General features: G+C 54.7%; 1 protein-coding gene across 16 annotated transcripts in view; it reads left to right on the forward strand.

The window, feature by feature from the left end:
* DYSF (dysferlin) overlaps nt 1-20,340 on the forward strand; it is a 231,439-nt gene that overhangs the window by 130,310 nt on the left and 80,789 nt on the right. For all 16 annotated transcript variants that reach the window (XM_021924954.2, XM_021924952.2, XM_021924957.2 and 13 more), the window contains 6 exons: nt 5,190-5,283; nt 5,840-5,917; nt 14,162-14,343; nt 16,276-16,416; nt 17,088-17,117; nt 18,373-18,402. In XM_021924954.2, coding sequence (XP_021780646.2) covers nt 5,190-5,283; nt 5,840-5,917; nt 14,162-14,343; nt 16,276-16,416; nt 17,088-17,117; nt 18,373-18,402 — 555 coding nt within the window. The remainder of the gene's footprint in view (nt 1-5,189; nt 5,284-5,839; nt 5,918-14,161; nt 14,344-16,275; nt 16,417-17,087; nt 17,118-18,372; nt 18,403-20,340) is intronic.

A 20,340-nucleotide genomic window follows, 5' to 3' on the forward strand; every position in this document is an offset into this window, starting at 1 on the left:
CCTGGGGTATAAGTGAGTCCACATTAATCCCTTTTTCCATAGTAACATCAGACCTGACTCTGAGCTTCCTGAAGGTAGGAGGTGCTGTCTGACACACCTTTCCTGTCCTTTGCCCTGGGACCTTAGGCCTGGGTGCTGCACATGTGGCTTAGGGTGAGGGAATGCTGGTGATTGATCGCATGTGATAAATCTTCATTGGATGCCCACTACATGCCTGATGTTGGACTGGGTGCAGGGGATAAAGGAGTGTGCATGCCTTGCCCGCATACATGGAGGGTGGATGCAAGGGAGAAGATAAGAGAGGCTGGGTAGGGGCTGATGCTGAAGGCTGGGCAGCCAAGGAGGTGCCCATGCCTCAGAGATGATGCAGCTAAGGAAAAGCCCGAGTTAGCTCATTTGGAAGACATTCCAAATGGAGTGGACATCTCTGTGTAAAGGCCCTGTGGCACAGGAAAGATTATGAATTCAGGACATTCACAAAGGGCCAGAGGGGAGGAGGAGTATTTAACAAGAGCCTGGAGAGATGAAAGAGTTAAACCAGGTACCTGCCAAGGACTGTGGGGTATCATTTCATTCAGTTTGCACTACTAGTTCTCTATAGGGCGCAGTTCCCCTCAACTTGTCCACAGGGGGACATTGGGCAATGTCGAGACATTTTTAGTGGTCATAACTCAGTGGAGATGCTACTGGTATCTAACAGGTAGAGGCCAGGGATGCTGCTAAACATCCTACAATGCACAGGGCAGCCTCATAGCAAAGAATATTCCAGCCCCAAATGTCAATAGTGCCAAGGTCGAAGAGCCCTGCGTTTTCCACAGTAGCCCTGTGTGGGTGCGTGTGAGGCTGTATGTGTTAGAATGCAATTTTCAACAGTATTGGCAGGGATGGCCTCTCTGGGCAGGTGCCACTGGCCGCATGAGCAGCAATAGCTGTTTTACAACTTGAATGGGCAATGCCTGGCACAGAGTAGGTGTTTTGTAAATGGGTGGCACGTCCAAGGAGAGACAGATGGGAGGGAGATGCTTCCCCAAAGTTCCCAGATAGGGTTTTCAAGAGGCTTTGTTACTGGCTTTGAGAGAAGTTCCCCAAGCTTGACCACGCTGATGTCCACACCTGAAAACCAGAACGTACTTCAAAGTCAAGAAGGCATGACATTGGCGGATCCCCACCGGGCCGGCCTGTGTCACCTGCCCTCCTCAAGGCCGACACAGTTGTCTTCCCCTGAGGCAGGTGCCCATTGTTCGTGCATTCCCTCACTCGTTCACCAATGATGTGCTGGGCACCTACTGCCTGTGAGGTGCTCTGCTGGGTGACGGGTGCACTCTGGGAACCTGGCTGGGCTCTTGGTGGGACAAGAAGATGGGTGCTTGCAATGTTAGGTGGTGAGTGCAGTGGCTGGGGAAATTCAGGGCGAAGTGGGAGTGCCCAGGAGGGGTACCTAACACATCCTTGCAGGGCGACCTTGATGATAAGACTGCATGGAAAAGTCAGGGGACACACAAGGCAAGGGCCTGGCGGCAAGAAAGGAGACCCCAGAGTGTCCCAGCTGGTGTGAGCAGGTAGGGGTTGTAGGGGTGTGGGGTTGTGTGGGTTTGGTAGTGTCCTGACTGGCAGAGACTCAATTCAGAGGCCACAGTGGGCCGGGAGAGAGGGGTGGCCTTCCCTCTGCTCCCAGGGTCTAATGGGGCTGTATGGAGAGTCCAGGCTTCCCTGGGAGGGGCAGTGGACCAGAGGATATAAGGATGTTGGCCAGGTGTGGGGGGAATTTTGCCCAGAGTGTGAATCAGGGCGGTACCAAGAGGGACTGAGCTTAGTGGCTTCCCTGAGCCTGACTCGGGGGGGTGTGTCTCCCCTGGTCCCCCGGTAATGCTTCTTCCCCAAAATCCTCATCTGTCTCCCTGAGGTAGAGGGAGAAGGTCTGTACTCGGGTGGCAGATGGGGTAAGGGTGGGCAGCGGGTCCCTGGACCAGGTATGGTGTGGCTGGGCCCCTCTTCTGGAGCCAGGTCAGGTTTTGGAAAGCAGACGGTGTGAGGGGCATTCCCAGAGGGCGTGCTAGTTCCTCTCCCTGCAGGACAGTCACTTGCAGGGCCAGGGCCTGCTAGGGGCCAGGGACTCAGTGAGGTCCACATGGAAATCCCAAGGAGGGAGATGCTTCTGATCGCAGGCAGGAGGCCCTGCCCTTGGACAGAGACCCAGAACATGCTGCCAGAACCCCAGACAGAGGCCTTGGGAGTGGTGCTGACAGGGGCCTGGTGAGGGGGGCCATCTAGAGGAGGTGCGAGGTGAGTGGGGATGTGCACTGGCAGCCATCCGCAAGCAGGGAGGTCCCTGCAGGCGCTGGGAGGGAGAGAGGAAGGATGGGGACCTGGAGCTGGAGGCGCCTCCCTCCCTACGCTCACCCTAGCCCCCTACCTGCGGATGGGGCACCTGTGTGTGGCCAGACCAAGTTAGACGGACCACAGAGTCCATCCCGCCTACCCGCAGCTGAGTCCACCCCCATCCTCCCTACTCCCACTGCTCCCACCCTTTACCTATGCCCCAGCTGGATGTGCTGGAGATGCAGGCATCACGCATTGTTGCACCTGGGGGCAGGCCAAGCCCTATTTCCAGCGTAACGAGCTTTCCTTAGTGTCCCTGCCTCTCAAGTCCAAGTGGCCTGTTGGGCCCCCAGGTCTGGCTTTGTGTTTGGTGTTGCACACCCTGCAGCCAGGGGGGTGTTCTGTGGTCATTCGCTGCTGGGCTTGGTGCTCCCTCCAGTGGGGCGCCAGTGCCTCAGGGCCAGCCAAACGCCTTTCCTGCCAGGGGCCCAGGGCTTCCACACCTGTTCACAAGGGAGGATTTCAGGCCTTTGGGTCCTTCCTTGTATGTGTATGACACCTCTCCCTGTGTGTGTGTGTGTGTGTGTGTGTGTGTGTGTGACAGACAGAGAGAGAGAAACCATGTATAAACCACCTGGAGGCATTGGGAGAGGCCCTTGCTGGCTTGCCTGATTCTTACTGAAATGTCCACTTTAACACCTTGGAATCATTTTGAACAAATATGAGTGATGTGAATACCACTTCCAGCACATGACAAACTTTATAGTTTATGACACGCCCCCTCCCCAAGCCCTGTAAGCTCATTGATAGCTAACATTTCTTGAGCATTTACTGTGAGCCAGGAAATGTACTAAGAACTACATGTTCTCTATCTTCTTTAATAATCAAAGCAACTCTCTAAAATAGCTACTGTATAATTATCCCAAATTTGTAAAGTGATTGATTCAGAGAAGTGAAGCAACTTGCCCAAAGTCACACAGCCAGTAGTAAATGGCAGGGCCAGAACTGGAGCCCAAGGAATCTGATTTCAGAGCCCATGTTGAAGTTGTGGCTAAAGGAAGAGGAGAGTCTGGGCATCTCCCTGTCAGAAATGAGGATGTCCTGTAGTGGAAGTCAGAGCCCACCCAGGGATAGCAGGACCTTGGAGAGTCCCCTGGGAGAAGAGAGGGACTCAGTCTTTCCCAAGTGTGTGTTTTGCAGACCCTTTGCAGCAGTGGAGCAGAGGAAGGCCCAGCCTACCTTTAGGGTGCAATTCTTTGTTGACCCAGAGTGACCAGGGTAGGCTTTGCTTAGGTGTCCTAAGATGATCTGAAGACGGGACGGCCTGGGATGGTTGACGGCACCTCTGGCTGTGGAACAGCATAAGCTTGCTATGGGAGTGAGTACGTCTGGGACAGCTTTAAGGAGTGTGGTTTGCCTGAAACCAAGGGCCGGGATTGGGGGAAGAAAGCCTTGGTGTTGGATGGAGAAAGATAGGGCGGGTCACTGGGGGTCTGACTGGGAGAAGGCTAGACTGGACCTTTCAGGCCACTGAAGGATTCAGGCCAAGGAGCCGCACAGTGACTGAGGGTGATGAAGCTGGTTTTGGCTTGGGGATGGCCTGGCCAGAGGTGGGAGAACAGGTGTCCAGGGAGGCTTCTTGGACAAGGGGGTCTGGACTGAGCCCTGAGGGTGGGCATGGTTTGGAGAGCAGGGGCACAGTAGTGGCAGTGGTGTCTTGTGTTGGAGGCAGTGGGGGGCTTTGTAGCTTCAGAGCCTGGGGAGAGGTTGAAATTCTTGGGAAATGGTTCCCGGGTGAAGGTCAGGGTGGCCCAGCAGAAGAATCCTGGGAACTGGCCACTCTGAGTGGGCCTGGTGGGATGAACGGGCTGTCTGAGGAAGAGCCAGGGTTTTCTTTCAAGGGTGTGTACACATTTGTGAGATGTGGGACTGAACAAGGAAGTGGAGCAGAGGCCGCTTTATTACTTAACCCCACCCCTCTGAAATGGAGCAGGCGACAGTTTGGGTAGCGGGCAGGAGGGAGAGGAGAGAGGCACTTGGAGACATCTGAGTGAGAGCAGAGGGAGCAGACAGCACGGGGTGTCTAGTAACGGCCCCCGACTCTTCCCAGTCCCTCTGTAGGCTGTGGCTTGGGCTTCTGGCTCTGGGCTGAGAAAGTGCATCAGAGAGCTGGGTGTCTGGCCTAGGGAAGTGGTCTGGTCTTGGTGCTCCCCAAAGTGGTTTGTGGCTCAGTGGTTGGAGTCCAGTGCTAATGAGGGTGAGGTGGCAGGGCTGACCATCTAGCTTTATACACAGTAAATGGACAGCTTGGCTTCCAAACCTGACTGTCCACCCACTCCTGTCCCCACCTCTGGCCTCAGCCTGAGCCCTGCTCACCCTCAGCAGAGTGGGAACTGGTGAGAGATGGTGGGTGTGTGGTACAGCTTCCTCCAGAGCCTGGGACCCAGCTCTATGTTAGCAGGGGATGGCAGAGATGGGGACCCAGAGATGCTGGCCTGGAACCTCCACATTGCGATTCCACTGGACTTGTCCCTAGTGGACAGATCCCCATTTGATTCTCTCCTGGAGAGCCCCTTCGAGTCATTCCTTCTAATCTCTTTGCCTGAAACAACTAAAAATTCCGTTCTTGGCTCATCTGGTCTTCACTAGAGAGGGAGAAGAATTTCCCACAGTCCTTTGATGCTTTGACATTGGAGTCTGGTGATTTTTTAGGAGAGGATAAGCTCCCCAGAATGAAAGTAGAGGCTGATGGCTCAGCTTTCAGCAGCAGAGAGATCTTCTGGCCCTGGGGATCTAACTCTCTGGGCTAGTCTCCCTGTCACCCCCAGGCCTGGGGGCAGAATCTGCCATAACCAGCTTCGTGTCTCCAGGGCGGCGTGATGGACGACAAGAGTGAAGATTCCATGTCCGTCTCCACCTTGAGCTTTGGTGTGAACAGACCCACAATTTCCTGCATATTTGACTGTAAGTGAGGCTTCGAGGCATCTATGGGGTGATAGGGGTGTGTCACCTTATGCTTCTGTTTGGATGGAGTTATAAGATCAGGTGTGTATGTGGGGCTCTGGGGAGCTGAGTCTGTGTGCTTTTTGGTGGGTCAGTGCCGTGTGTGTGTGTGTGTGTGTGCATGTGTGTGCATGTGTGTGCGCTCGCACGTGTCCATGCCTGTCTGTGTGGTGTGTCCGCCCACTCAAATCTGATATCAGGCATTTAAGACCCTGTGCTCTGTGGCTGCTCCCATTGTCTGTTTGGCCTCCCCTCCTCCCCTCCTCCTCTACCTCTTCTCCCCCAGCCCTAGCCTGGCCCAGGGACACATTAATTAGTCAGGTGTCCGCTTTCGAGCTGTGGAATGTTCTCCTGACCTCGCACAGTGGCCTGTATGGTTTCCCTCGTTCAGCCCCTCTGTCTGCTGCCCTTTCTAGGGACAGACTCCACCTCGCCCCGAGCCCCAGCTCTTAACCGCCCCAGCTCTTACCCACCCCAACCACTCACTCTGGCACCTCTATTTTTTCCCTTGTTGAAGATGGGAACCGCTACCATCTACGCTGCTACATGTACCAGGCCCGGGACCTGGCTGCGATGGACAAGGACTCTTTTTCTGGTAGGTGGGAGAGAGGCAGGAGAGTCAGAGACTGTGGGCTGAGAGCTGGGAATGGAGACATCTGGCTTTCCGGCAACAAGGGGTGCTGTTTGCTGGGTGCATGGAGGTGGGTGCTGTCGCCAGGGTCCTGTGGCTTCTTGGTTGTCAGGTGCAGCAAACTCTTGTCCATGGTCTGCTGGACTCCTTGGCAGGATCAGGCTTCGCTGACTGTCCCCTCTTTCCTGAAAGCTCCTCTGGCCTTGGCTCCAGCCGCCAGCCTCTGGAGGGCCCCTGCAGCCTCCTCTCTGACCTGCTCCTCCTTGACGCTTCACTGCCCTCTAATCCTGATGCTCCAAGAAGTCTTGTCTGTGTCCTCTCTCTGGACACCGGGGTCCCCCAACTTCTCCACCTTCACTCACCTCAGTTCATCCTGTGCAAACCTCCATGTGACCTTGCTCCCCAGCTTCCCCCACCCAGATCCAGGCTGCCTCGGATTTCCTGCCATGGCCCTGGGGTTGGCAGCCATGTGTTACCCAGGCTGGAAATTCTTAGTCACCCAGTCCTGAGGATTCTACCTCCTGAATCCCTCAGATCTGTTCCCTCCTCTTTAATGTCACACTGCCATCTGACACTGGCCTTGCCCCTTTGTATCTAGGTCATTCTGGTTATCTCCTCACCTCCCTGGCACCTTCTGCACTGCCCCAGACACACCTGGTCACGTCTCTCCTCTGATTTCAAGTATAGACACTGACAGGAGCCTCCAACTCTTCCGCACAGTAGACAAGTCTCTTGTGATCTGGCCCTGTGGTCCTCACCTGGTTCACCTTTTGCTCGTTGCCCTCTATCCAGTAGCTCCAGCCCCACCAACTCTGTCCATGTTGCCCACGCCTGGCCTTTGCACTCAGTGATCGCTCTGTCTAGAATGCATTTGCTCCCTATTTCTAACCAGCAAACTCCTAGTCATCTTTCAAGACCCAACCCAGATGCCCTCTGACTTCCCCAAGCCAAGCTGGTTGCTCCTTCTTCAGCGCTTGGCCAGCTCCTCACCTGCACCTCCCTCAGAGGCCTTCCCCACTGCACAGATTAACAGTGGTCTATCTCTGCCACCTCCTTCCTGCTCTAACCATGAGCTCCCCCAGGAAGGGGCCTCATCTTACGTTTGAACCTGCAGCACTTGATGGCTGAGTGCTCACTAGGTGCCCAGGCATTTTGCTGACATTATTTCCTGTAACCCTTACAACTGTCCTATGAAGTAGGTGGTCAACATCCCCATTTTATCGGTGAAGAAACAGAGACTCGGATAGGTTAGCTAAATGCTTGCATTAAAATTACTACCAAGTGTCAAAGCTGGGAATGGAACCCAAGGCTCTCGCCATCTAATGCCTGCTGTTTGGTTGAGTAGAACTGAGTTCTATGGGAGTGACTTCCTGGACACAGCATGGCTCTGCAGGTGATGGCCATCTGCTGACTTCCTTGCTGGTCCACTCTCCTCCCCGATGTGGGGTCCAATCTGCGTCCTCCTCTCCAGCAGCTATGGCCCTCAGTGGCCCATCCTCCAGCTCTGTGCAGCCAGGTGCAGGGTGGATGAGGAGGTTCTACCCTGTTTTGCTTTGGGGCCAGGGTCCTGAGAGCTCCCTCGAAAGTGTGTACAGCAGCAGCCCGCCAGAATTGACAGGCCCAGGCCAGACAGGAATCTGCAGTGGCTACTTCCTGGGAAACTTGTCCAGGAGTCTGACAATTAGAACTTACTCTGAGAAAAAGGACATGGACGAGTTTATAGCCTTGCTTTCTCTCCCTTCCCGGGAGGGCGTGAGAGGTGAGGGTGCTGGGAACGGGTTTGTGAGAGGGGGGTGGCCAGGTGGGGCCCAGGCAGAAGCCCCCTTGTCCTCTGTGGGCCCTGCAGGCCGAGGACCCCGCAGAGAGGGGAGGGAACTCCTTCAAGGGCCCAGCGCTGGGAGCCGATGCTCCCCTCTGGTAGGGCAGTGGCACCGGTCTGCGGAGACGTCACACTTTCCATCCTGGCCCCACCCCCTCCCCCAAATAAACATCCCTTGAGCTTTGAGGGCACTGCCCAGGGCTTCCTCAGAGGCCACTGGCTTCTGAATGAAAGGCCCGATTGAGCAGCTGCTGGAAAGGAAAACAGCAGCCAACATGGGTGAACCTATAAAACCCAGAGTGTTTATTTTCACTCCCAAACCCTAAACCAAAGCAATTTCTCCCCTGGAACTGACCCTGGGGTGGCTGGCGGCCGGAGGCTGTGCTCGGCCACTGGCTGGCATTTCTCTGAGGAAACTTATGTGTGAATCCGGAATGTCTGGGGCCAGGGGAGGGCCTGGCACAGTGTCTGTCGCCGATGCAGCTTCCAGCTGCCTGCCGGGTGTCTGGGGCAGAGAGGGCCCTCCTCGAGCCACTCTCCCAGTGCCTCTGACCTGTGGCTCTCTGGGCCTTTCCCCTGGGGCTCCTACAGCCCTGTGCTGTGCTCTTTGCTTCTCTCTACATGGTGGGTCTCGGGGCTGCCTGGACATTGGGGCCATGGCTGCTCCTTCTCCCTGGTTGAATATTTGAGGAGATAGGCAGGGGTTGCCCAGAAAACACTTGTTGAATAATATTGAACTTGGGAGAGGGAGGCTATCCTGGAGATATTGCCATCCAGATGGCCTGAGGGTTGCAACTTGAGTGGGGTTTGATTGTATGACTGGGATATCAATTCTCTGGACCAGTGGAAGGGCATCTGTGGTGTGTGTTTCTGTGTTTATTAATGTGTATTCCCTGTGCAGCAATTAGTCATAAAAAACATAAAGTGATACTTAATTCAGTGACTTCTTCTCTTTTTTGAGCTAGAGTTTTGCTCTTGTTACCCAGGTTGGAGTGCAATGGTGCTATCTTGGCTCACTGCAACCTCTGCCTCCCAGGTTCAAGCGATTCTTCTGCCTCAGCCTTCCAAGTAGCTGGCATTACAGGCACCCGCCACCATGCCTGGCTAATTTTTTGTATTAGTAGAGACGGGATTTCCCCGTGTTGGCCAGGCTGGTCTTGAACTCCTGACCTCAGACGATTCACCCGCCTTGGCCTCCCAGAGTGCTGGGATTACAAGCGTGAGCCACTGTGCCCGGCCAGTTCAATGACTTCTTTTTGTTGTTGGGACAGGGTTGCCACTGCTTTGTGAACATCTGTTGTGTGTACTGGGTTTGCTTTGAAATGAAAAGCTATGACTTTAGAGGACTTAGAACACGTCACCAACACCACACCTAGCTCCGTCCTGCCCACCCCTTTGGTGTGGAGTGGGTAGCATTGCTTCCCTAAACAGTAGCTTGAGCTGAGTTACTCTTCATTGTAGACTGATGTTTCTCACAGGGAATCAGGGAGGAAGGTGTCAGTTTGGCCCCTTCTGCCAGTTAAGAACTGCTGTTGTGGTTGGAGGGATCATAAGCTCTGCTTACAGAGCAGCCCGCCCAGATGGAGGACCCTCATGCAGCTCTATCATGAGGTCACTGTATTCCAAGGGATGACCCTCAGCTTAGGAGGGGCCCAGAAATCCCTCTGTGAGGGCCTCCCAGGTCACTGGGCTCAGGGGCTTCAACTTGGCTAACCAAGCCAATGAGAGATGGCTGATAGACCAGATGCCACATCATTTATTAATTTACAGGGGTGAGTACCTCTCAAGAAAGTAGAAAGTCCTGTGCCCTCTTTGCTGGCCTTACAGCTCCAGGTAAGGTCACAGTGGTGGGCCAGGTAGGTGGTCCTGTGGGATAGTCCTGCCAGGCCAGGCTGCAGTGAGGTCTGATGAGCCAGAGCTGCCCACAGCTGGGGCCACGTCTTGATGACTGGTGCCTTAGTTTCCCTCAGATTCAGACTCAGTCCTGGGTGGTGCTGGGGATTTCTTGCTTTTGGGTTTCCCAAGTCTGAACTCCAGTCTCCCTTCCCAACCCCTTTTTAAGCACAGCTTTTTGTTAAGGTTGGCTCTGGCTGGGGCAATCCACCAGACGAGCTTAAGGAGGTGTTTTCCAAAGTGCATTGGAGGCTTGTGAAATGCTCCACTTAAAAAGGGTTCCTGAGTAAGAGAGACTGGGAAACACTGCACGCTTCGAGATTTACAATGCACAGTGGCATATGAGAGGCTCTGAGGCGGCTGCAGGGAAGGAGCCTGTTTAATCTGTTTAAGCACTCATTAGCTCCCCAGAGAACCCACCACTCAAAGAACACATTTTGGGAAACACTGATCTACAGGATTCAGTCCAAATTGCTCAGCAGGAATCCAGGACCGTTTGTGATCTACCCCTCCTCCCCTCCTGCCTCCTCTGTCCCCACTGCCCTGGTGCTCCCTTCGTCCCCTCAGCCAGACCAATGGCTTGCTGCTCCCCAAGTACCTAAAGTCTTTGGTGTGTTTACCCGTGCCATGCTTGCGCCTGGAATGCCCCCTTTTCCTTGGTCTGCACGGCCTACCTCCTCATCCTTGAGACCTGCTTTGGGAAGCCTGACTTGATGCCAGCAGGTGACATCAGGCGCTCCTCATCCCGGCCCCTGTATACTCCACTATTAAGTAGCACATCACCTTGTATTATACCCGTTTAGGTTACAATTTCCAACCAGTAGTCATACTCTTAAGAGCTTGGATTACGTCTCATTCATCTTCCTATCCCTAGCACTGTGCTAACCTCCCACAGAGTAGTCAATCAATAACTGTGTAGTGAATGAATGATGCATTACAAATAACGTGAGAGTGAACATCTTTGTACATACATCTAGCTTTCTGGTGAATCTGGATGCCTCCCAGGAATATGGGAAAAGGGTATAAACGGTTTTATGTTTTTCAGGGCATAGTGCCCAATTGCTTTTCTGAAGGCTTGCTGAATTGCTTCCAGCAATAAAGGAGAGTACCTATTTCATCGACTCTTTGCCCATACCGGGTTTTTATAATTTTGAACAATTTTTTCTTAATTTTATAGGAAAAATATTGCTGGAGTCTAGTTCTCATTTGCATTGCCTTGGTTATTGGCAGTCGATCCCACCCTCTCTGAAGGGCCCTTTCCTATGAGGTGGCGTGGTGGAAGGAGCACTGGACTCGGAGTCAGGGGGTCTAGTACATAGGATCATGGCTGAGCGACTTAGTCTTCCTGGGGAAAGCTCCCTTTTCTGAAAAATGGGATGATACTTCCCACTTTGTCCCCGACCCTGGTGGTCTGAGTGGTTGGTAGGAAGGCCCGGGAGGAAAGCGTAGTGTATTGTGAATGCAGACGGTCCTCCCTGGAGATCCAGGAACATCTGAGCAGCAGGGCTCAGCCCAAACAGCCTGATGTAGGGCTCTGGATCCAGCCAAGGAATTGTCTGCCTGGGGCCCAGTGACAGGTCCCTGACTCCCTTGTGGTGATGGAGTCAGGTAGAATCCTTGTGTGCTCATGGCTGGATCCTCCCTGGGGCAGCCGTGCTCCTCAGAGCTGCAATCCAAAGTGCTTGCCTCAGCGAGGGCATGCTGCGCGCTGCATATGGCTTGTGGGCGTGGCCCTGGGGAGAGCCCTACGCTGTGATGCACGTGCAAAACCCAGCCCCTCACCTTCCCCTCCACCGCTTTTTGGGAATCTGCCTCTCCCTCCTCTTAGCTTTCCTGGAAGAGGGATTTGTCTGTGAGTGTGTCTGGCTGTCCTTCATCTGACCACCTTGCTCTAGCAACACCCCTATTCCCCTTTTTCCTTTTTCTTTTTTTTTGAGGGGTGGGGTCCTGTGCAGGGAGAGGCCAGGCCCCTGTACACAGTAGCCCAGTGTCTGAGGCCCCAGGCCTCCAGGCCTGCTCTTTACAATGCCTTTGTTGTGTGTTTTTTCCTCCCATGGGCGGGTGGGGCACGTGTGTAGGTCTGGGTGATTTTTGTTTGAAAGCCACCCCCTCCCCGTTCTCCCCTGAGCGCTGAGCTCATTGCCTGGGCCGATGGGGCTGCTGGAAGGAGTCAGCCTGCTCGGGGGCCAGCGTGGGGGGTGCTGCCAACACCAATACAGCGTGCACAGCCGCTACAATGTGCAATTGTGATCTTTGTGTAAACGCGGTCGGTCTGGGGCCCGCACGCTTATAAAAATAAAGCGTAGGGAAGCACGGGGCGGGGCGGGAACAAAAGGGGCTTTTTCGCTGGCTCTCTAATATGGTTTTATTTATCGGAACGCGCCCTCCTTTCATTACTGGAACCTGGAGAAGTTCTCTGCCGAGCTTGGAGCTGATGGTATCACAGCCAGACGGTTTCATTAAATACACAGATGCCGCTGGGCCCTGCCAGGGGCAGGAGGGAAAGGGCTCAGGGCCAGCCCTGCCAGGTCCAGTGCATGGAAAGGGGAGCCCCATGCCAGGGAGGCTCCCACCAGGTGGGGGTCGAGAGACATGGTGGGCAGTTCTCTCTGGCTCCTTCGCCTGCCAAGGGCCTCCCATTGCCCCCTTCTGCTCCACAGAATCAGGATCAAAACCATTTTCCTGCAGGAAGTCCTCCATGATTTGTGCCTGATGGCTGTCAGGCTGATCCCAGGCTGGTGGCTGCCTCCTATTAACCAGACCCAGCATTGCTCAGCCAGTGGGTGGCCATGGCTGAGTCCGCCCCTTAACTTAGATACCCCCTGCTCTTAAAACCAGCTCTTTTTTTGGCAACAGGCACAACCTTGGACCCTGGTCTCTCCATCCCTTGATGGGTTTCCTGCCATTGCCCACTCCAACCTTCCCGCCTCTTTCCTGGTCACTCCTTGCCACCCCTCTCTCTGCCACCTATGCAGTGGCCATGGTGTCCCATTTGGTCTTCTTGTGGCCAGGGAGCCTGTCTTGCTCTTCTCCCCTTTGTGCGGAAGCCCTGTCTCCCCATCCCAGCCCCTGGGTTGTGTTTGAACCTGCATCCTTCTGAGGCCAGCAACACAGAGGCCATTACGTCTGAGGCCACTGAGGCCCTCTTGAGGTCACATGGGAAGTGAATGGCAGTGCTAGGGCTGGACTGCAGGGCTCAGAGGGCATAGGCCATTGCAGGATGGAGCAGGGTGCCAAGGGTATTAAGTGCGTGGTTAGGCACTGGGTTCAGCCCTCAAGGTGACATCCCATTAGGAGGAGCTGAAGGGCGCCCCCTCCTCCAAGCCCTGCATTCCTCTCCCAAGTTATATGCACTCAGTCCCTCTCCTGCATTGGTTTCCAAAATGTGGTCCCAGAAGACAGCATGAACATCGCTTTCAGGAACTTGTTAGAAATGTAATTCTCAGGCCCACCCTGGCCCTGCTGAATCCGAGTCTCTGGGGGCAGGGCCCAGCACCCTGAGTGAGTCTTCCAGATGATTCTGCAGCATGCTCACATTTGAGAACCACTGCCCTAGAGTCTGCTCTAGTGACACCAACTTGCCTTTGGGACAAGGTAGAGGGAATGACTTGTGGCTGGGTCCCAGGCTGGCGTGGCCAAGGCTGGCAGGCTGGAAAGGAGTTCGCGGGCAGCAGGGAGCTGCGGGGGCCTTTGGGTTTCTCTCACACCCCTACTGCTAAATAGCTGCTGAGTCTGTGCACTTCCCTTTAGCACCCCACACCCATCTAAGCCACCATCGTTCCTCCCTGGACCACTGCAGTGGCCTCAGAACTGGTCTCCCTAGACCTCCTTGTGCTCCCTGCAGTCTGTTCTCCATGTGGCAGCCAGAGTGAGCTTGCTGAAATGCAGAACTGGCCACGTCAGTGTGGTGGCATCCCAGAGCTCACAGACACCAGCAGCTCTGCTCTGCTCCCCCTTCCTCAAGGAAGCCAGATCCCTCCCTAACACATTTCACTGCATTTTATGTCTATTCTTCAAGGCTCTGACCCAAATCATAATTTTACATTAGCTTGTGTGGATAATTTATATTTAGTTCAAATTGTATTCTCAGCCCCTAGCACCTAGCCCCTAGCCTGGCATAAAGAAGGCACTCGATAAATGCTTGTTGGATGAATGAATGAATGAATGAACGAACAGACCGTACAGACATTCACTTCCCCCAGCTGGACCCTGCTTCCAGCAGCCAGCTCAGGAAGCAGCACAAAAATGGATGTTCTCTGGATCTTGTGCCTATTTGCCAGGACCCAGGCTCCATGTCCCTACTGTGGCCCCCAGCTGGCCTCATGGCAGGGCTAGAAGAACCCCATAGGGAAGATGCATCCCAGCATGAATGCTGTTGCTCCAGAGTGGCAGCCACAGCCCTGCTCCAGCTTTGTGGCCCCACATGGCTCTGGAGCAGACATCTCTCATGGCCCCTGCTGTGTCCTGTCTCCCCTCCCCATCTCCGGCCTGTGCAGATCCCTATGCCATCGTCTCCTTCCTGCACCAGAGCCAGAAGACGGTGGTGGTGAAGAACACCCTTAACCCCACCTGGGACCAGACGCTCATCTTCTACGAGATCGAGATCTTCGGCGAGCCGGCCACAGTTGCTGAGCAGCCGCCCAGCATTGTGGTGGAGCTGTACGACCATGACACTTATGTGAGTCTGCCCGGCTCCTGCCTCGTCCCCTCACAGGGAGGGACCATGTGCAAAGGTGGGGTCTCCAGGAACTCGTGGCTGCCCAGCCAGATGGGTGCTCCCCTAACTCCGCAGGCCCTAGAGCAATTAAGACTATTTTAGAGTCATTAAAAATGGATTGCTAGCACAGATGCCGTTCCCACAGCAGACACTGCTCATCAGTGAAAGGGAACATATCCGGAAAAGGTGCTTGGTTGTGGGCCAGGGGCTTGGGTTTTCTCTGCCTCTGCCTTGCCTGTGTAATCTCAGGCCAGTCCCTTCTTCTCATCGAGGAGCGGTGTGGAATCCTTAAATGTACATCGAGCACTTGCATTACTGGCTGAGTGGCCCTTCACTTGGGGTTCCCTGTTTAGGTGGGAGCCGAGACACCCACACAGTGGAGAATCCTCCATGTGAGAGCACGGGTCCCCGAGTGCGTCCCAGCTCTGTGCCACAGGCAGGGCCTCTTACCACAACTGTCCCACAGGACCTCCTGTGGTGACAGGCGAGCTGTAGGGCTGTGCTGTCCGAAAAGGGAGCCTCTAGCTGCATGAGGCTGCCCAGCACTGGAAATGGGACTGGTGCAGCTGAGAAATGAAATTGTAAATTTTATTTCATTTTAGCGAAGTAAAATTAAAATTTAAATAGCTGCAGGTGGCTGGTGCTCCTGTATTGGACAGAGCAGCTCTAGGAGGCTCCCAGGAGGGAGAGAGTGCTGTGGGCTGGAATGTCAGGAAAGCCTTTGGGAAAGACCCGGGCCCTGGAGGAAATGTGGGGTTGGGGTGTCGGCGCGAGGCAGAGGCCTGGAAGGAGGAGAAGGGAGTATGAATCCAGGGGAGCAGGAGAGTGATGACGTCAGGGCAGCCGTTTCCGAAGAGGAGGCTGGATGCTGCTGGAAGAGACCAACTGGGCGCACGGCAAAGCTGGAGGTGGCGGTGGGATAAAAGGGGAGGGGATGGGTTTGGAAGACATTGTCAGTAAGAGTTGCACTGACCAGATGTCAGGTTCCCTGGGTGGGTATGGTGGGCAGGGGTGGGGAAAGGTGCTTCTGTCTCTATTCCTCACCAGATGATGGGGACAGCTGGCCATGGGTAAGGCAGGCCTGGGCTGGGGGGTCCAACATTGGGGTGCTTGGAAGGAAAAGCTGGTACCATGCAGGGGGGAAGGAGCAACCGGAGGAAGAGTCCATGTGGGACTGTTTGGAGAAGGGCACAGGCCCTGGCACCTTTGGAGCAGGAGGGAGGCAGGCAGCTGGGCTGGCACTGGTCAGGGGGACTCAGCAGGACTGAGTGCAAGTGCAGAACAGGGCAGGAGGGTGGCGGTACGAGCTGAAGGCTGCCAGAGCCCTGAGGGGGCTTGCCCTTGCATCCAGTGTGACAGATCTGTCTTCCGGGCAGCAGGGAGTCAAGGAAGGTGCCTGAAGAAAAGGCACCTTCCTTTATGAAAACATCATTTTGTCCAGGCTTATTTAATTTGATGAATGTGATCACAGTTTCCCCATTTGCAAAGTGGGGGAATTTAAGGGTGAAATGAGCAGGAGATACAGACGTCCCTGGAACTGCAAACACCTGTACTGCTGAGGGCATTAGAGAAATGCCAGGAGGCTGTCTCTCTGGTCTCCAGTAGTCTCAGCGCTGATTAAATTACAGCAGGGCAAACACTAGTTGGACACTAGTCCAGAGGGACTTCTCGAGCATGATGGGAATTCAAACCTAGTGACAGTCACGAGGCTGCTCACATCTTGTCTTGTTGTTGAGTCCTGCTAAGGAGAGCAGAATTCACCATTCTGTGGGAGGGGGTGCCCTCACTGAGGCCCCTGCTAGTTCAGAAGGCACATGTAGACCTGATCTCTCTGAGGCTCCCCAGAGCCCTGGGTAAAGGATGCTGATTCTTGTCTCTCTATGCTTGGTCTAGGGTGCAGACGAGTTTATGGGCCGCTGCATCTGTCAACCGAGTTTGGAACGGACGCCCCGACTGGCCTGGTTCCCACTGACCAAGGGCAGCCAGCCGACAGGGGAGCTGCTGGCCTCTTTTGAGCTCATCCAGAGAGAGAAGGTGAGGCTGGTCTGTATCCAGATCCAGGAGGCCGAGGCAGGAGGTGCATGGCAGGGGTGGGGTGGGGGCCAACCCTCTGTGGGAGCCTGGAACGCCTCCTCTGAAGCCAGGCCTCCTGCTGAGACCCATTTTCTGAACCCTGGGTCAGGATACCATCTAACATTGGAGTAGAATGTTGGGGATCAGGAGTGTCCAAGTCCTCTGGTCACTGGATTTAATCTTCCTTGGATCGTATCCTGACATGGTTTCTGGGAGGAGGACCTCTGTTGCCTGATTAAGGGAGCCTTAATTGCCACAATGCGAGGGACTCCAGGAACAGGCAAGGGCAGGATCCCCATTGCAGTGCTGGCTTCACCATGACCTAGCCTCATGGCCCTGGGCCAGCCACTCCCCTCTGTAAAATGAGAGGTTTGGGTTGGAGCTGTACCTTCAAACTTCCTCTTAGTATGATGTGAACCCCAATATGTAGACCAAATAGAAGTAGGGCTGCTCTGGGTGAAGTGTCTGGAAGGGATGGGCACAGTGCCAACCTAGCATCCCTTCCACCCCCAAGGAATAGAGGCTGCAAACCATGGACAGTCTGATCACTGACATAGTCTGTGAGTGTCATGAGGGTGATGGGGGCCTTGGGTGACAAACACATGACCAGAGCTCTCTTTTCTTCACTCCAGCCGGCCATCCACCATATTCCTGGTTTTGAGGTAAGTCTTGCTCTGACCTTTCCTTCTTCAAACTGATTGCCAGTCTCCCTGTGTTTGGCATCTCTCTGGGTTAGGAAGGGCAGTCAGGCATTACCACGATCCTGCCTCAAGCCCCTGGGGTAGCTCTTTCAAGCGGAGGAGGGTGTGGGCTGGAGGAAGCTCACAGTCTCTCTGCCCAGCTCAGGTCTTTCCTGCCCTTCTTCTCTGAGAAGTCCAAGAACCACAGAATTCCAGATGGAAGGATCCTCATAATTGTCCAGCCCAGTGGCTTTCAGCTGGCTGAGCATTAGGACCCCCGGGACAGCACTGCCCAGGGAATCTTAATGCACATCCAGGGCTAAGAATCATTGACTTAGCCCCAGGGTTCTGAATGTGTGGCCAGTTCTTGAGTCCTACTTCAAGCCCACTGAAGCAATTCTGAGGGAGCAGCCCAGCAATCTCTGTATCAGCTTACCCTCCAGGGCCCTCTCACATATGCATGAGTTTCAGAAGCTCTGATTCAGACCACATTTCCCTCTGAGTTGTTCTTACCAAGACCCCATTTTCTTTCCTCTTCCTGTGACGGAGGCTTCATTCCCTTACCGCTGCTCTCCTTCCTTCTTCTGGGGGTCTTGGTAGAAAATGTCGAGCTTTGACTGGTACCCAGGTGCATTGGATTGATTACCTGATTCCATGCCACGTTTAGCTGCATCTATGAGAAGTAGTCATCTGGGCTGTGTTGGGACACCTCCATTGTCCTTCACAAGGCAGCCCACACACATTTTAGAGAGTTCTTGGGAGGCCCTCCCTGCATGCAGCCCCTCCTTCACCAGCCCTTGCCCCTCCAGGTCTCCCTCCCTGTCCTAAGCTCCTGCTCTCAGTGCTGCCTGTTCCTGGGGCTTCTAGGTTGGCTCTTCTCGGCTTGCCAAGGCTGCAGGCTCCCAGGCCCTTCCCACCACCTGCTGTTCTTCTCTTTCCTCTTGTTGCTTCCAGAGATTCCTGGCGTCCAGGCTTATGCTTCAGCCTTTCCTAGCCTCCCTCTGCATTGACATCCATCACACCTTCTTTCTCAGGGACCATGTTGGGGACGTGCCTGGGAAGTACATCATTCTTAACCTTGGTGGGAGGTGGTTTCTGTTGGCTCTTCTTAGTGCTGGCATCTGCGTGCTGACCTCTGGCCCTGCCTAGTGCTCCTTGATACTAATGGAGAACTTTTTCCCCTCCCACCCCCCATCACCATCTCCTGGATGTGCCACATCCCATGGCTGTGGGCCAGGTGCAGGAGACATCGAGGATCCTGGATGAGGTGAGCTGGGTCTGGTGGCTGGGGTGGGTGGGCCGAGGTGGAGGGAAGGTGAAGCCAGCCTCCAAGCACACACCTGGAGCCCTCCAGGTTCCTGGTGCGCAGTAGGCACCTGTCACATGGAGACCTGTCTGGATTTTATTCCCCATGCTCTGTGTGGATTCAGGGCCACCCAGAGTGTGTCCTGGGGGTGATCCTCGTCTGAGAAAGCTTGCTATCCTGCTGGGAGGCCAGATTTCACCCAGACAACAGGAACAGCAATACAGAGTCTTAAATGATTAAGTACCAGGTGGCACATTTTGAAGAATAAATTGTTTGGAAGGGGCCAGAGTAGTCAAGGAAGGCTTTCTGGTGGAGGCGGCATTAGCCAAATGTCTTTATGCCCATCAGCACTTAGAAAGAGAGTGAGAAACATGTCTTTGGCTTAAAAGGCCAAGGACCAGTTTGGGTCCTGGCTGGTTTGGGGGATGGGGTGAGCTGGAGACCTCCTAGGGCCTGGAAAAAGTTTAGAGTTTGCATTTAGATAAAGCAAGACTGCATCTTTTGCCATGGGAGGAGAGAAGCACGTTCCCTATGGCCTCCTGTGCATCTGTGGGTGGATTGTCGTGAGCCAGGCCAGAGGGTGGGTGGCAGAGACCTGGGCGGAGAGACAGGAAGGAGAGCCCTGGTCAGATGAGGCGTTGGGAAAAGGGCAGCCACTTCCTGCCGTTAGGGAATCCCCAGACTGAGAGCGGACACTATTTGACATTTTCAGTGCAATTTGGACTTGAAGTGCAGAGTCAGGATGTGGGATCCACAGGCCCCGCACCCCTTACCTCACTTCCTTTTGCTCCCAGACCGAGGTGGGGTCCGCCAAGTGAGCTCTCTGTAATTGCGCCTGACAGGCGGCCTCCTGCTTCTGGCTGCAGTTGCGAAAGACTGCCGATTTGGAAAGGGAGGTGGAGTCCTGTCCAGGGAAGCAGCACGGAGCCCTCTCTCTTGATTGAGTGCACTTTGTGGCCAAAACCCACAGCCTGCTCTGAAGAAGACCCAGCCCAGGGATGAGTTATTAAAAAAAAAGTTAAAATCCTTAATAACTGGATTCGTAATATATAACAGTGAAGGCTCAGATTCCGAGGGCAGGGATCTGGCTGCAGTCTCGTCAGAAAGCAAATCAAAACTGCAGCTCGTGGGCCAGAGCCCAAAGAGCGCCAAGTGTCCCCTTGCAGGGCCAACCAGGCGGCAGGCTGAGGGCGGGTGTGGGTCAGCAGGGCCAGGGGAGAGCGAGTCCTAGGAGTGTGCTAGGCACAGGGCTGGGCCAGGCCAGCAGGTTCAAAGGGTCCGAGGAGGACCTATCCCAGTGGGATGAATGATCTGCTGGTCCAGGGACCAGCCCCAGAAGATGACCTTGTGGCCTCCCTCAGCCCCAGGGAACAGCCCTGGGACCCCTAGCTCAGCCCATGTCCTTCTCACTTGAAGGCTAAGCCTGATGCCAAGATGCTGAGTCCTCTTCACTTTAAGAAGCCCTGGGGCTGGGTGGTCCTTCTGTTGCTGCTGGTTCTGCTGGAGGCAGGACCCCAGCAGGGTTTTTCTGTCTTCTTTGCTGTGACCAAGCTCCTGCCTTGTATCTCCCATCTGGCCGCTCCCAGGCTCCCGGCCCCGTCCTCGTGAAGAGTGCTCAAGCCTTCCTGGAGGGCTGGGAGCCTCTTCCTGAGCCCCTGGCCACGGGAGCCCATGAGAGTCAGGGGGCAGTGAGGGAAGGATGGGTGTGTTGGGGAGCTGTCTGGCTGCAGGGGTGTGGGTGTGAGAGACTGGCTAGGAGGCTCTTGAGTCGGTTGAGATAGGGGCCTGGACTGGAGACAGACCAGTAGGAATGGATGGGGCAAGTGACTCTGAAGGATGGTTTAAGGCTATCCTCTCTTGTGGGAAGTGCCTTTCAGCTAGCGCAGCCAGGTGCAGAGA

This window comes from Papio anubis, chromosome 14 (assembly GCF_008728515.1).
Source record: "Papio anubis isolate 15944 chromosome 14, Panubis1.0, whole genome shotgun sequence".
NCBI lineage: Eukaryota > Metazoa > Chordata > Mammalia > Primates > Cercopithecidae > Papio > Papio anubis.